This window comes from Adiantum capillus-veneris, chromosome 14, assembly GCF_014529385.1.
Source record: "Adiantum capillus-veneris isolate H3 chromosome 14, ASM1452938v2, whole genome shotgun sequence".
Taxonomy (NCBI): domain Eukaryota; kingdom Viridiplantae; phylum Streptophyta; class Polypodiopsida; order Polypodiales; family Pteridaceae; genus Adiantum; species Adiantum capillus-veneris.
Window position 1 is genome coordinate 132,817,754 of NC_140944.1, and position 16,091 is coordinate 132,833,844.

At 44.1% G+C, this 16,091-nt stretch overlaps 1 protein-coding gene across 1 annotated transcript; it reads right to left on the reverse strand.

Moving 5' to 3' along the window:
• Positions 1-1,519: 1,519 nt before the first annotated feature.
• Positions 1,520-2,137, reverse strand: LOC147443157 (uncharacterized). Its single transcript, XM_086529483.1, has one exon. It carries the CDS (start codon positions 2,135-2,137, stop codon positions 1,520-1,522), a length of 618 nt encoding a protein of 205 aa, XP_086385609.1.
• Positions 2,138-16,091: the final 13,954 nt, after the last annotated feature.

The following is a 16,091-nucleotide window of genomic DNA, read 5'->3' on the forward strand; positions in this document are numbered from 1 at the left end:
TTCTATTGACTCATTGCCTCTCAAAGTCGATGATGCGGAAGCGTAGAGACTACGGGGGGGGGGGGGGGAGAGAGAGAGAGAGAGAGAGAGGAGAGAGTCTCGTGAAGCAATCAACCTTCCCAATGAATAATTGATACACTATACAATGGGGGCAATGGGTTACATATATACCCATCTAAGTAAATTGCCTTGCCAAGACTTTGAACTAAATAATAGGATCACATTGGGCACTTCACTTGAGATGCCATATATTTAACACCTTTGGAGCTCATAGTGGACATAGATGGTGAGGTACCTTCCACGTTTTGCTACCCTCAACTTTATACCTTAGAAGAATGCCATCTTGAGCATAGGTTTCCTTTCAAAAATTGAATTGTAGACCACACTACGTCCAAGAATATCCATTCGTGAACTGTGGCCACATCACGTCCAAAATTCTCCAAGATAATGAACTTTGGAACACATCTTGTCCATAATCCGGCCAAGAACAACGGGTGCACTCATAGTGTCTTAGAGACATCCCTGCTAGATGCATGTGCCTTGAACTCTGACCCACGGGTTCAAACACCGGTAACTTGAACCCTTACGCAAGGGTTCAAATTAATTATAGGGAGCACTGCTTGGCCCTCTCTACCACTCACAAGCGTCTCTCTGATTATAGCTAGTGGCGGCAACCGTCTGTATGTGACTAGAAGGCGGGAGTCCTTGCCAGTGTAGGCACCACCACACTAACAGTCTCTTTGTTGTCCTTCCCTGTGTCACTATCACTGCTTTCTCATGATGCTTGCTTTTCCCTTTGTCCTTTGTATAACCTCTATCTTTGCCTTTGGATCTGCAATCTTTAAACAAATGACCACGCTTTCCACAATTGTAAGAACGGTTCTTGGTCTTCTTTCTGGAATCCGAAGCAACAAGTACTACCAAACCTTCTCAAAAATCTGAATTTTGCCTTGAGTTATCAACACGGATTCCTCCTCAATGAGAAAAGAGTTGAGACCATCAAATTCTAGCTTTTCCTTCATGATTTGTAGCTGAAGTGTCCTAGACATCGTTTCATAAGCCTCATGCAACTTAGTGAGAACCAAAGCAGTTAGTTGAGTACTAGTCAGTGTACTCTTCATAGTGGATAATTGATCATGAATAACTTTTGCCTTCATAAGCAATGTTTGCATGGAACTTTTGGGCGGAATGGGAACGTGGAGCGCCGACGGGCATGAGGAACAGCCCACGCATGGGGCGCTTGAGGCAAGATTTGGACCGCGGGAGGGCCGTCGGCCGCCGGGGAAAATGCTCCCTCTCATGAGGATCCCAACGTTCTCCCCCCCCCCCCCCCCCCCCCCCCCCCCCCCCTTTAAAGAACTTGACGTCCTCGTCAAAACTGAGAACATCTGTCCACATAGTGCATAAATCGCATAACTGTCGCATACTGCATCTTTATTGTGCTGAAAATTGAAGCATAACTGCTGAACTAATGCATCCTACAACTACTACTTATTCTGTTGTACATGTTTGCTAACTTCTATGCCCTAGGCATGTGCTTGAGCTCCGGGATTCTGTAATACCGAAGCAGCAGCTGCTTGTCCATTGCAATGACTCTGTCTTCTGGCACCCAAGTGCAATCTGACATAGGGCGCCCTTGCCATTTAACATAGAATTCCAGGTTATTGCGTCTGAAACGATGTTTGATGATGATCTCTGGCTCAACAGGATTCACTCCTTTGTCTAGTAGAGGCACATGGCGGCCGTATTTCCCATCAACTTGAAATCGTTTGAGTACGCTGATGTGGAATACATTGTGGATTTTGACATTGGAGGGTAGCTCCAGCTTGTAAGAGACGTTGTTGAAGTCTTGGAGAACTCGATGTGGACCATAGTAGCTGTGGTTGAACTTGGGTGTCAAGTTCTCTGGCAGGTTAATGTTCTGTGCACTGACCAGTACCAAGTCACCTTTCTGGAAGAACTCGGTTCGTGCTTTCTCGTTGTGCATGGCTACATATTTGTCTTTATACTTCATCAAGTGCTTTCTGGCTACCTCCATGCGCTTGTGCCAAGCCATTAGAAATTGCTCAGCATCCTGATCCTCTACATGCATGGTGCCCGACGCAAGAGCCATGGGAGTAATCACTTCTTTGCCCATGGCTAGTTCAAATGGTGTGTATCATGTCCCTGAGTGCACACTGCTGTTGTACTGAAGCTCAGGAACTTCCTGCCCAATCCTTTTGATCTGCCTGAACATAGTAGCGGATGTAGTCTTCGATGCCTTGATTGATTCGCTCAGTCTGCCCATCTGTTTGAGGGTGATAGGCTGACGAGGATCTGAGTTGTGTGCCTAGGAGCTTGAACAATTCCCGCCACATGTCACTCAAGAATCGCCCCTCGCGGTCTAACACAATTGCCAGAGGCAATCCATGATTTTTGAAGACATGCTTGAAGAAGATCCGAGCTATCTGGTAGGCTGTAAGCGGCGGCTTCGCGGGAATGAAGTGTGCTTGCTTTGAAAAGTAATCCACTATCACGAAGATGGTAGTGAATTCGTGACTTTCTGGTAAGTCGACAATGAAGTCCATGCTAATTACATCCCAAGGTCGAGATGGTGTAGGCATAGACATCAAAATCCCTACTGGCTTTATTCGCTACGCTTTGACTAGTTGGCACGTAGGGCAAGTTCTTACATACTCAACCACCTCCTCCTGCATCTTTGGCCAGAAGAAGTAGCGGCTTAGCTTGTCAAAAGATCTCTTTTGCCCACCGTGACCTGTAATTTTGCAGTTGTGGGTTTCCCAGAGTAGCTTTGCTTTGAGTGTTGGATCATCTGGTACATACAGGCGGTTATGAGCATACCATAGCCCATCCCGCAAGTCGAACAGCCCCACTGAGTCTTGCCTTGTCACCAACTCTGCATCATCTGTAACACTGCGGGGTCTGTATTACTGGCCTCACGAATCTGATCCAATACTTCTTCACTGCTTATTACGCTTACTGCATTAACCTCTGGCATGCGACTGAGAGCATCCGTCATCGCATTCTGCTTGCCCGGCTTATGAATGATCTCTATGTCATATTCTACTAGCTGATCTTGCCATCGGCTCTGTTTGTGCAAGAGCTTAGGATGCGTCTGAAAATACTTCAGGGAGACATTATCTGTGTATACCTTTGTGTGCTTGTCCAATACGTAGTGACGCCATTGATCAAGGCAGTACACCACTGCATACATCTCCTGCTCGTGTATAGCCCGTCGCTTCTGCGGATCTGAAAACTTCTTTGAAATGTAGGCCACTGGCCTTTCTTCTTGCATTAGTACCCGTCCCAGGGCAATACGTGATGCATCGGTGTGAATTTCAAATTGATTATCGAACTCTGGGATCTTGAGTACCGACGGAGAGCACATTACCTATTTCATATGCTCAAAAGCTTGTTGGGCTTCTTCTGTCCACTTGAAAGCCAACGAACCCTTGGTGGTGTCTGCGATGGGAGCCATGATTTTCGAGAAGTCTTTGATGGACTTCCGACAGTACTGAGTAAAACCCACGAACTAGCGCACTTGTGTGACGGTTCGGGGAGCAGGCCAGTTTACCCCGGCCTCAATCTTTTTAGGATCCACTCGGATCCCATCAGCAGTAGTGACCAAGAAGCCCAAGAATTCCACGTCCTGTACTGCGAAGACGCATTTTTCCAACTTTTCATACCACTTGCATTCTCTGAGTCTGCGGAGCACTTGGCGTACATGTTCTACGTGCTCTTCATAAGTCTTGCTGTAGATTAGCAGGTCGTCTAGATACACAATGAGGAATTCATCCAGCATGTCGCCGAAGTATGTATCCATTCCTGCTGAGAAGGTGGCCACTCCGTTGGTGAGGCCAAAGGGGAGCACTAGCCATTCGTGAGCTCCGTAGCGGGATCTGAAAGTTGTTTTCACATCTTCATCTACAATCCGGATTTGGTGGTATCCCGATGTAGATCGACTTTAGTGAAATACTTTGCCCCTGCCAACCTGTCTGTTAGATCATCCATGTGTGGCAGAGGGTATATGTTCCGGATAGTGATTTTATTCAGTGCTCTGTAATCTACGTAGAGCGTGGACGAGCCATCCTTCTTCGTGACAAATAGAACTGGGGCCCCGTAAGGCGACTTGCTGGGCCTGATGAATCCAACTTCAAGTAGTTCCCCCATTTGTTTCTTCAGTTCTTATAGCTGCGTGGCATTCATTCTGTAGGGTGGACGGGCTGGCGGCGAATGGCCAGGCACCAGTTCGATTTTGTGGTCCACCGCTCGCTTAGGTGGGAGGCCAACTGGAAGCTGAGGCGGTACCACATCTTTGAATTCTTCAATCACAAGACCAGTGAGCATTTCATTAGAGTAGATTCCTAATGAGCATAACAAGAGTGCTTGGGTGGAGAGAGCAACAAAAAGCATAACACCTAGTTAGATAGCATGAACAATACTTCAAAAAGAGAGAGAAATTAAGCTATTGACAACAGTTGAGAACCGGATTTACATGGAGCCGCCCCCCCCCTCCAAAAGGCTTTGTATTAGAGGTTTCTCCCATCAAGAGAGACATTTTAGAATACAATTTTTTGTGTTCCTTCAATACTAGCTAGTGTAATGAAGATGGAATCTTCAAGCACTAAGCAAAACACTTATAAAACACAACATCAATTCCCTCACGTCTCAGACCCAAGACCTCACACACCTTCGAAGATGGTGAGAGCTAGCGGGGTATGAGAGTAGATTGAGAGGAAGAAGGAGTAGTCTTACGAGAAAGATGTACATCTCCTCACATAATCACTCATTTTAACATAGCAGCATAGCTTAGTAATTAGCATGGTAGAGGAGATTAGCATGCATTGAAGCTTGGCTCTTGGTTGGATTTGCATCACAAAGCCAAGAGTTGTTGGTGTAGGCCTCCCTTCTCATAAGCTTGGAGTAGGTGATAAGCTTTCCAATAAAGCTTGAGAAGGAGAGAGAGAGAGAGAGAGTCTTCTTTCTTCACACATGAACTAGTGTGAGTGTGTGTGTGAAATAGCCCTCTCTCTCTCTTGGTCGACCCCTCATGCTATTTCCTCTTGTTGACACCCCATTGAACCTCTCCAGGCGGCTTAGCCAATAGGATTTAAGGAGCATAAGTGATAGTCTTCTGACATGTGTCCCCCTTTCCCCTTTTGTGAGAGCTTTAGATAATTAGTTAATGCAACTAAACTCTCATTGGATCCCTTTGTCTTCTGGCCAATAGGAATCAGGCAAGCCATTGGGCTGTTGAATGCTCATTGGACCCCTTGGGAGACTATCCAATAGTCTTCTAGAGATCTTAATTCTTATTGGTTCTTTTATTAAGTGTTTTTAAATTAATTGAACTAGTTTTACTCCAGCCTAATTCTCATTGGTCCACCTCCATGGTCATCCAATAGAATTTGAGTACACCTTGTGGGCATCTGGGCTAGGGAGCTGACATGTGTCCCTCATTCCCTTTGTGTAAAGGAGGCTTGTGAGTGTGTGTGTGTGTGTGTGTGTGTGTGTTTCTCTCTCATCCCCTACTTGCAAGTCTCACCACCTCCTTTGTAGGATTCATGAAAACTTTTGTACACACACACACACACACAAAACATCCAATTTTTCTAAACTTAACCATTGGCCACAACCTTTGATTTTTGGAACCTTAGCATTTTCGAAGTGTTAATGGGCTGAACCTTAGGGTCTTTAAAGACCATTGTTGCACATTTCTCTTTTGCAGATGGCCCCCCTTTTGGATCCCTATTTTTCCTCCTTTGGATCCCTACTGCGGCCGGTCTGCCAGCTTAACCAATGTTCTAGCGTTTTCTCCCTGGAACTTCCCCATATTAAATGATCATTTTAACATGAGAAAATCATTTAGGAGAATTAGATATTAGTTATTATGACATTACCTCTCTCTTGAAATCATAGTCGTCCTCGACTATGGGGTAGAGAAGATAAAGCCTATTCATTAGTCCTTTTTCTAGCGGGTAGAGGATCCTTATGTTACCCTACGACATCGTTCCAGAATGGATGACTAATCCATTCGGCGCTTGAGAGCCTAAGCTGCGGCAAGCATGTCATTGAAGATTTGTGATATGAAGAGGGTTTCCATTTGATGGGCTTTGATAGTCTTTTTGACAACTAAACTTGTCTACTATCGTCCATATTCCCGTATTTCCATGGATAGACTTAGGCAATCAAAAGATAAAATCCATGGATATGCTCTCCCATGGTGAATTAGGGATTGGCAAAGGTTGAAGCAATGCAAGTTGCTTCCCTCTATCAAACTTCGTCTTTTGTGTACCACACATTTAGAAACATAATGTTGTATGTTTGCTTTCATGGTAGGCCAATGGAATATGTTTCAATCCCCTTTAGGGTAGACTAAATCCCTACCCCGCATGAGGAGGAGCATGAGATTTATACATTACTTTCTCACGTAGTGAGTTAGTAACGCATAGTCTATTTCCATAGAGAAGATAACCATCCTGTAAAGTAAATGGTTCCTCTTTCTTTCCTAATGCAAGGGCTGAAATCACATCTCTAAAATCGGGATCGATAGCATACTTATCTATCATAGAAGATAGATCATTGTGAGTTGCTATGGAAACCACATTTACTCTCGGCCGTCTTGAGAGTGAATTGGCTACTTGATTATGCCTGCCAGCAATGTGAGCAATATGAAAATGAATATGCGAAAGGAAATTTTCCCACCTCATTTGTTTGTCGGAGAGCTTGGTCTGCGTCATGAAGTACTTAAGACTTTGGTGATCCGTACGCAGAATGAAAGGAGTCCCCAATAAATAGTGCTTCCATGAGTCTTACGGCATGTAGAACTGCGAGGAGTTCCTTTTCATGTATGCCTAGAGCTTGGTCAATAGGGTCAAGCCTTCGACTTTCATAGGCTATGGCGTGCCCTTATTGGAGCAAAACAACTCCAAGGCAATCACCACAAGCGTCACATTGGACCTCGAATGGCTTTGAGAGATCTGGTAGTGTAAGCACATGTTGAGGGATAAGCTTTTTGAAAGCAATTTTCTCCTTGGCAGACCATGTATACTTAACATTTTTCTTTATTAGGTCATGTAATGGTCGTGCAATTTGTGAGAACTTTTCTATGAAGCGTCTATAGTATGCTCACATACCTATAAATCTTCTTGGTTCATGAAGATTCCTTGGTTTAAACCATCCTTTTATTACCTCTAACTTTTATGGATCCATTTGGATGCCATCTTGAGAGATAATGTGACCTAAATATTGAATCTCTTTCAAGAAAAATTTACTTTTCTTTGGATTAACATAAAGTATACTCTCTCTTAGAAATTGAAATATTACCTAGAGGTGTTGCTTGTGTTCATCTAGTGAATTAGAGTAAAACACTCCAGTAAAGGTTCGGTGAGGCCTGAATAGCTTTTCCATCAAGTGGTCGAATGTGTTTGGTGCATTGGTCAAGCCAAAAGGCATGACAATATATTTGTAAAGACCAAACGTTGTGCGAAATGCGGTCTTTACAATGTCTTGATCAACTATCCTTATTTGATGATAGCCACTTTTTACGTCAATCCCACTGAAGTAGGTGGGCCCTTGTATCTTATCAAATAGGTCTTCTACCCGTGGAACGGGAAACCTATTCTTGACAGTCGACACACATACAAATATGTGCCGTATTTCTTTTGCACTGATAGCATAGGTGAGCAAAATGGAGATGAGCTAGGCCTAACCATGCCCTTCTCAACTAACTCATGCACTTGCAGCTTGAGAAACTCTATAAGGAGGTTTATTAGGCGGTGAATTTCCTGGAAGAAGTTCAATTGCATGGTCATCATTGCCCCGTTTAGGAGGTAGTTCACAAGGGATGTCGTCAATAAAGACATCTTGAAACCCCTTGAGAAAATTGGATAGCTCTAATTTGTTGTGATTGTTTATATTTTCTTTTGCTAAAGCATTAGGTTCATTTTGAGAATCTTTAACAAAAATCATGTACACGGAAATAGAGCTCTTTATTGACTTATTGAAAGCTTGCATATGTACAATGGGTATGGTGTTACCCATTTCCTTAGCATCTATGTACATATCTTTTTCCCTGAACCTAAAGTACATTCTCCTTTCGGGGAATTTAACATTGGCACCATGAGATCAAACCATGGTGCCCCTAGGATTACATCCTCATGCTTGAGAGCAGAGATAAAGAAGTCCTCTTTGTCCACATAGCTTTGGACATGGAGCCTGAATTTCTCGATTAAGGGAGTGACAGAAGCTTCTTGCCCCTTGAAAGCACCATTTGCGGGTAGGACATCTCCCATCTCATAGGCTTGGATGTCTAGCTTGGTGGCCAACCATGTGGATATGAAATTGTGAGTAGAACCAGGGTCAAAGAGAATAAAAGCATCATGTTCTCTTACCTTTCCCCATGCATGGCATAGAGGAGATCCTTTGTGGTGAGTTTTCTCCTCTTGGGTTTCGACCAAGGTAGCTCTAGGAGGCTCATGGCGGGTGATCTTTTGGGGACAAGCGCGGTACGCATGCTCTTGCTCGTCGCACTTGAAACAACGGTTATCGCAAGGATAACGCTCAAGCTCTTTAGGAGAGAGTTTTTTTTTGACTTTGTAAGGTCCCTTCTCCTTATCTTTGTTGGAATTGCCCTTAGGAGACTTTTGGACATTGTCCTTCCCCTTAGGCTCATTGGAACGCTTGTTTCCCATGGGCTTAGAATTTCTCTTAGCCCCTCTTTGGAAATTGATTCGAGAAGCCACCATAGTTTGGTGTATAACCACCGATATGGTGCATGGCCTTTGGGAGTTGACATACTCCGCCATTTCTTTAGTTAAGCCCACACAAAATTGTTGTTTTTGCTCTCCAAAATCCATCTTTTTGAAGACAGTGGCTTTGAGATGTAAATCCCAAAACTTGTCTACATATTTATGAATGGATTCGTAGGGAGAGAGCTTCAAGCTTCGCCATTCGGTGAGTACTTTGTCTTTGGCATCAGTGGCCAAAAACTGCTTTATACTGAAGCTCTTAAAGATTTCCATGTTCGTGGAGCTTTACCGTCGGCTCGTAGGCTAGACCACCATTGCTTGGCAGACTTTTGAAAGTGCATAGCTACATGGTGTAGCTTAAAGGAATCCATGAAGCCCTCATCTCAAAACGCCGCAACAAATTGTTGGATAAAAGCCAAGACTTTGTCCGTAGCACCAAAGGTGCCATCGTATATAAGGAAAGAGATGCTCTTTCCTCTTTCTTTGAACTTCTTGAGCTTGGATGACCTCTTCCACGCGGCATAAGATTTCCTATGGCCTCTTCTTTTTTATGGTTCAAAAGTTGCACCATCGCTTTCTTCAGAGGATGAAGAATTTGATTGAGATGGAGAAGAGGGTGACCTCTTTCTCGCCTTTTTTTTGCCTTGATCTTCTTTGTCTACACCATCACTTTCATAAGAGGAAGAAGATGAAGAAGATGGAGAAGAGGGTGTCCTCTTTCTTGCCTTTTTCTTCTCTTGCTTTTTGTCATCCCTCTTTGAATTATAATGTGGAGAAGTGTGCAATGGTCTTCTCCTTTTAGGAGGTGATGGAGAGCGTTTAGCCCGCCATCTTCGTGGAGCCATCTCCGCTGAGGTGGCAGGAGACTCACTTCTTTTTGGTTCCTTCGATGGGGGCTCTTGAGCTCTCCTTTGATAAGGAGATGGGTCATCGAGAAGCAAATTTTTTAGCCCTTTGTATGGGTCCTCTTTTTCTTCCCGAATGGCAGAGAGGCCTCTTTTAGGAGTCTCACAAGGAGGCTTCCTAGGTACTTTCTTGTCATGGTCGGGAGTTTGGAGAATCCCATGAGCACGAATGTTAACCCTCACGGCTCACGGACACCCTATCACCTACGACGGACGTTGTAACCTACGGCGGACATTGTATTATTTATTTGGTAGAGTCAGGTACCGGGCTTGTCGGTCCAATTGGAAAAGGGTAAGAGTGATCGCCGATGAGAGGCGTACTCTAACTGGGACATTCAAGGGATTAGTTGGCTAAGCATGGGCGCCCAAGTGTGAATGGGGTGAGCTCATATAAAAGTCAACTAAACCTAAAATTCACTCATTCTCTCATTTGTGCAATAGAAGAGTGCTCTTGCTTCATCTCCGTGTCCATCTCCTTCTTCTTCACCTCCTTGTGTGTGTGTGTGTATGTATGTGTGTGTGTGTGTGTGTGTGTGTGTGTGTGTGTGTGTGAGAGAGAGAGAGAGAGAGAGAGAGAGAGAGAGAGAGAGAGTGTGGGCGATCGAGCATTACGAAGGCACGACGGCGGTGAAGCGGTTGAGCACGGCATAGCGGCATCTCCTTCTTCTTCGCGGCGAGGAATCCTCCACGAAGCAAGCATAGAGCGGTGAGTGACACACCATTGCCTTCTTTGAGCTTACTAGTTTAGGCTTGTTTTGTGCTTGGAGCCATTTGTGGCTCGCACACGGTGTATCGGCAAGTTTCTTGCATTGACACGTGCGACATACGCGCACATTTTTGGCGCCGTTGCCGGGGAGTGCCATACATGAAGCACTTTGTGCTTCTCCGTGGTGCAATTTCTATTGTAGGAAAGGTAAGGAAGGAGTGTGTGTGTGTTGAGAAGAGGGATTTGGTGTTATACTGTGTGTTTTTTTTATTAATGGAGTTTTCAAAGGTTCTGTGTTTATTCTCTGTGTATTAAGGTAGTTAGTTTTCTTTGTTAATAGAGATTTCAAAGGTTCTGTGTTTATTCTCTGTGTATTAAGGTAGTTAGTTTTCTGTGAACAGTAAGTAGGAAGTAGATTAGTAAGAGTTAATAGAGTGTGTTAGTGTGTAAGAGTAGGTATATTAGTTAGAAGTAGGTAGATAGAGTGTGTGTGTGCTCTCGCGCAGGCCGTGGCGACCTTATCCTTTAAAAAAAATAATTAAAAATAATAATAAATTAATTAATTTATTTTTTTTAAATAAAAAATTTTTAAAGGTAGAACCGGGATTGGGAATATCTCCCAGACCCAAGCCCAGACCCAAACCCAAGCTCACGCTCAGGCCTAGGACTCAGTCGCCTTTTAAAAAAATGAATTTTAGCTTCACAATAGCTAAAAATTGATTTTTGAGGACCAACGGAACGTCAGATGCCCGAAAATTGTGTTATAAAGCATACAACGACCCTTTAAGTGATACGCTCGTTTCGAGCTATCACACACTTCAATCAAAAAAATCAAACATTAAAAAACATCAAAAACAAGAAAAAATCAAGTAGAAAACGGGGTGCAAAACACCCACAAAACAAAGCAAGTAACCTTTAAGGATACTTGCCGACACTCGTAGGGCACCCAAAGCACATGTATCTACGCTCTGGTCGTGTGCTAGAGTCCGAAAAACTAGCTAGTGTTTCGATTTACGGGGGTACTCACTATCCTTCCATGCTAGGGTCTACGCCCTCGGCGGGGACCCAAGGTAGTGCAACCCAAGACCCAAATATAGCGGCTAGCGACTCTTCCTCTGACTACGATATTATGGAAGAGCATCTTATACAAAGCCCCGGGGAAACAAATGAAACCGTGCCTAGCTGGGCCCAACAACCTGGAACTAGTGTTTTTAGCCGTTTGATGGAAACTTTTAGTAGAGCTACGCGCTCTGAACCTACGGCTGGTGAAGTAAACGAAGGGGGTGGGGAAGTAGAATCACCATTCACATATCCTGTAGACCCCACACTCCCTCAGAGTGTCCACATGGACATTCTACCTACCTCATTTAATGAGGGCCCTACCCAGCTACCACCTTCCAAAGTCGCCTCTAAGGTAGCGGTGACTAAAAGTCAAAACACGGGAAGCAACATTGCATCCACCTCACGGAAACCCTCTAGTACACCAAGTTTGGACGGGGTATTTCTCAATGAAAATTCAGAATATGACCTACACACGGAGACTTTGACCGACCTATACATGGGCTACACATACCATGTGGGTTGGTTAGAAGTTGTACAATCCACATCTAGTGCCACTAGTCTAGAGGAACAACAACACATGATCTGCAATGTCATCCATAGGATTATCCAGTGCAAGCGGCAAAATCAAGGAATAAACATACCTTCGACGGGTCCTATGAGATTTTTAGACATGGGCAAAGGGAAACAACCCACTCTATCACAAATGGAGACTCTCCCAGTGAGTCCCATCGATCCCCCATATGTTGTTTCTCCAGGGGTCTCAATGCAATATGAGCCCACAAGTGATAGATTTACTTTTCCAAGTCTAGATCATCTTTCCCTTGATGACACCACGGCTACCATGCCTACCCCAATGATGGGCATGCCGAGAAACACGCCATGGACCTCATTTGTTAGTAAAGCACCACTACATGGTAGCTCAATGCCTGCAACAGTACCTACAAGTGTGTACCAATCGTATGCACCTATGGGTCATCACACTCATGTAGTCCCTACCCCTCCCATTGTTTCAACTACCTATGCTCCACAACCACAATACACAAGTTCTTATTCCCATGGGACTATACCGGCTAGCATTAGCATGTCACATTTGACGTCTGCTATGCCTAGGGCCACTGATATGAACTATGGACCACCACATGGCACAACATCGTACCCAACGTGGAACCCAAGGACTTCCTATGCGCCAAGCCCAATGCCAATACCTACTCCACATGTAGTCTCTGGAGCACCTTCACCCACGGTGACTGCTCACTTAGGTGACTTGGCAACATTTGCTCAAGCTATTGGTCGATCTATTGCTGAGAATATGTGTAACACGCCTGATAGAGAGCCTAGAAGTAAGGCAGTACAAACAGCCAAGCTCACACAAAAATTTAGTGGAGACGGGGATGTGAGAAAGCATATCGAAGTGTTTGAACAAATATGTGATTCTCTAGGAGAACACAATGACCTACATAAGAGCAATGCTTTAAGCCTAACCTTAAGTGGAAAGGCTGGGGATTGGTATAGAACCCTAAGGGTGGAAGAAAAAACGATTTACCCTACTCTTAGGAGATTGTTCTTAAAAGAATACATATGAGAGGGAGTGCTTTGGGGTGTAGCCTCTCAGCTTCAGAAAGCCCAACGAGAGGAAGGAGAGTCGGTGAGAGACTTTATAAGTCGCTTGAAGCATTTGAATTCTCGTAGTAATCCAAATGAGCGCTTCAACAATAACCAATTGCTTGATAGATTCATTAGGGGATTACGACATGAGGATATCTACAATGGCCTAGTCATTAGAGGTATCACCAATTGGGAAGCAGTCACCACCAATGTGATCCAATTGGAGGATAATTTAATGATTCAAGGAGAAAGAGTGTCTGTTGAGCCTAAATCTATTAGCTCGCAAGCATCAGGGCATCAGCCAATGACCCTAAAGCCTATTGCTAAGGAGCCAAAGATATATGAGATGACTTTAGCATATCTCACCAAGGCTATTCAAGAGAGTCTTAGAGACAATCGTGCTCCGTAAAAACAATCATATGTATCCATGAAGGGAGCAACAATGGTGCTCAGTATGCTATGGACCGCATAGTACCAGTGAATGCCCTACTTTTAGAGCAAAATTCAATGGGAACTGCAATGCATGTGGGAGGTATGGTCATCAAGCTAAGGATTGCATAGTATTTAAGCGTGCGATGGCCAATAGACCAACCTTAGCATGGACAGACACACCTCAAGTGCCTGCATTGATGCCGGCTCTACCTCTTGAACAAACAGCACAACACATGGTCCCTAGGGCCCAAAATGTTGTTCAAACAACACCTTTACCACCTCTAGTGCTAGGACCACAACCATCACATTCGAGAATCACTTCTGTGAATCAAGTGGGTTGTGAGTCATCTATTGCTTGTTTGGAAGGCTGTGAGAAAGATATAGATCCTAATATTGCCTATGGGATGGATGTGCTTGAAGAAAGTCCACAATACTACATGGAGGACTATTGGGTACAAGTCAAACCTGTATATCAAGTAGCTGCTCTTGCGGCAAGAGGCCAAAATATCAACTACACTGCTAAGAGACCACCTCTTCAATGCTATGAGTGTGGAGGTCCACATCGTGTAGCCGAGTGTCCTATTAGGCTACAAAAGAACGCCACACTAATGCAAACCAATCAAGCGAGCACGTCTACAATGTCGATACTCATGTGTTATCGATGTGGCATAGATCATTTGATTGCCCAATGTCCAAATAATCCAAATGCACCAGAGATCACGCCATTAAACTTGATTGAAGTTACCGAGGAGCCATCACCAAGTACACCCGTGGTACCAGTAAACATACTCACACGATTGATGCTCCAAAAACAAAATTATATTCTTGAGGAAAGAGACACGGCATCAATTGCCCAATCTCAAGAAAAGAAGAAAACACGAAGAAAGAGATCGCAAAAAGCAGCGAAGTCAGACCCTAGTTCAAAGACCAACATAGGGATTGGTGACGACCCCGTATATATGAACGACGTTGAAGAATATTCTGATTCAGGTGAAACCATGGAGACCAAAACGACCACTAACATAGAAACCAACAAGGAAGATCTTCATGAGCCACAATGGCCAGGATCCAAAAAGAAGATAGGAGCTTACCCAAACCCTACAGAGGAGATTGAGCGAGTCAAGCAATTAAGGAGTTTGGTAGAAGATACCCAAAGGGATCTAGAACCAGCACCTAGGAAGATCCAGATTACAGACACCGTGTTCCCTACACAACAACAACCTCACCAAGTCCATAGACCCTTGGACATACCTAGTGTCATCCAAGAAGAAAGTGACTTAAAGTCATGGGAAAGTGGGCGTACTCACTTCTTGATGGAAGGAATGTTTACAGAGGGACTACCTGATCCTATCGAAGAAATGGAGATCCCATCTTCCCCACGTCAAGGGACTCAAGGCCAAAAGGTGCCATCAAACATTTCCAAATTGATGGATTTCATGTCTTCAGAAGTTAGAACCACATCATGTCCAAACTATATAAAGACCCCAAGCTAGTCTCAGCTCTTCGAGCCTTCCTCAATGGAGAATTGAAGTTTGGGCTACCACAATTTGCACAGATGGATGGAGCTGGGGAGATGCAAATAGAGGAGGAATACATAGATCCACAACCGAACCTAGATGAGAACCTTGTTATAGAAATACCTGTTAACAAGTTGGGACAATACTTTGAGGGTGATGAATCCAATGCGACCATACCAATCACTACTAAGGGATTAACTGTGAAGGGAATCCCTGATGGTGGCGCTGGGGTTAGCATTGTGACTAAAAATTGATGGGAGACTGTGGGAAGCCCTCACCTTGCGACCACAACCATAGTAGTGAAGATGGCCAATGGGTCTATTGTTAAACCTATTGGGATGCTAGAAGATCTCAAGATCAAGGTCTTTGGACATAAAATACGAGTTACCTTCATTGTTATGGATTTCTCCAAACACACTATGGCATCGGAGATGATCTTAGGACGTCCTTTCATGAGGGAAGCAAAAATGGTGCATGACTGGTCTAAAAACCATGTCTACTTGCAGTTCCAAGATTCTGTCATTCGAGTGGATCTTGTTACGGGTCGAGCACATCCTCTGGGAAACAGGTTTATAATTGATCATAGATCTGACACCACAGCTCACTCGGCCCCATTGCAGTATTGTTACACGTGTAAAGCGGACACTGATGTTGGGGAAGATTCTCCTTATATGGATGTACTACCTGGGATGACTGAGTCGGACAATGTGGATTGGGTCCACCTAGCAGCAACCATAGACACTTGGGTAAATAGGGGGACGACTTGGGTAACACCTGAGGGGGATGAAATACCACCACTTGTACCCTTAAATATGCTACAAGCAATGCATATAGCTTCTGACAAGACTCATCCTGATATAACGAAGAAAACTTACAAGTGGGTCCCTAAAGCTTCTTTAGCGACCATAGCTAGTGCTAAAAAACAAAAGCCTTATAAGAAACGTACCACTCGCTCCAAGAAAAGTAAGAAAACATGGCGTTGGATTCCTAAATAACTATTAAAAGCCCAAGGCTACTATGAAGGAAATGATAAAATCTGGGTGTCAAAACGTAGATTGTGTTCTTACTTGTCACTTGACCCATGTGAGCCCAATCCCGTAGCTCGAAAACAAAT

Bases quoted from the DNA above. Each gene is read 5' to 3' on its own strand.
- LOC147443157 (XM_086529483.1), bottom strand. From the start codon at position 2,137: ATGGGCAAAGAAGTGATTACTCCCATGGCTCTTGCGTCGGGCACCATG.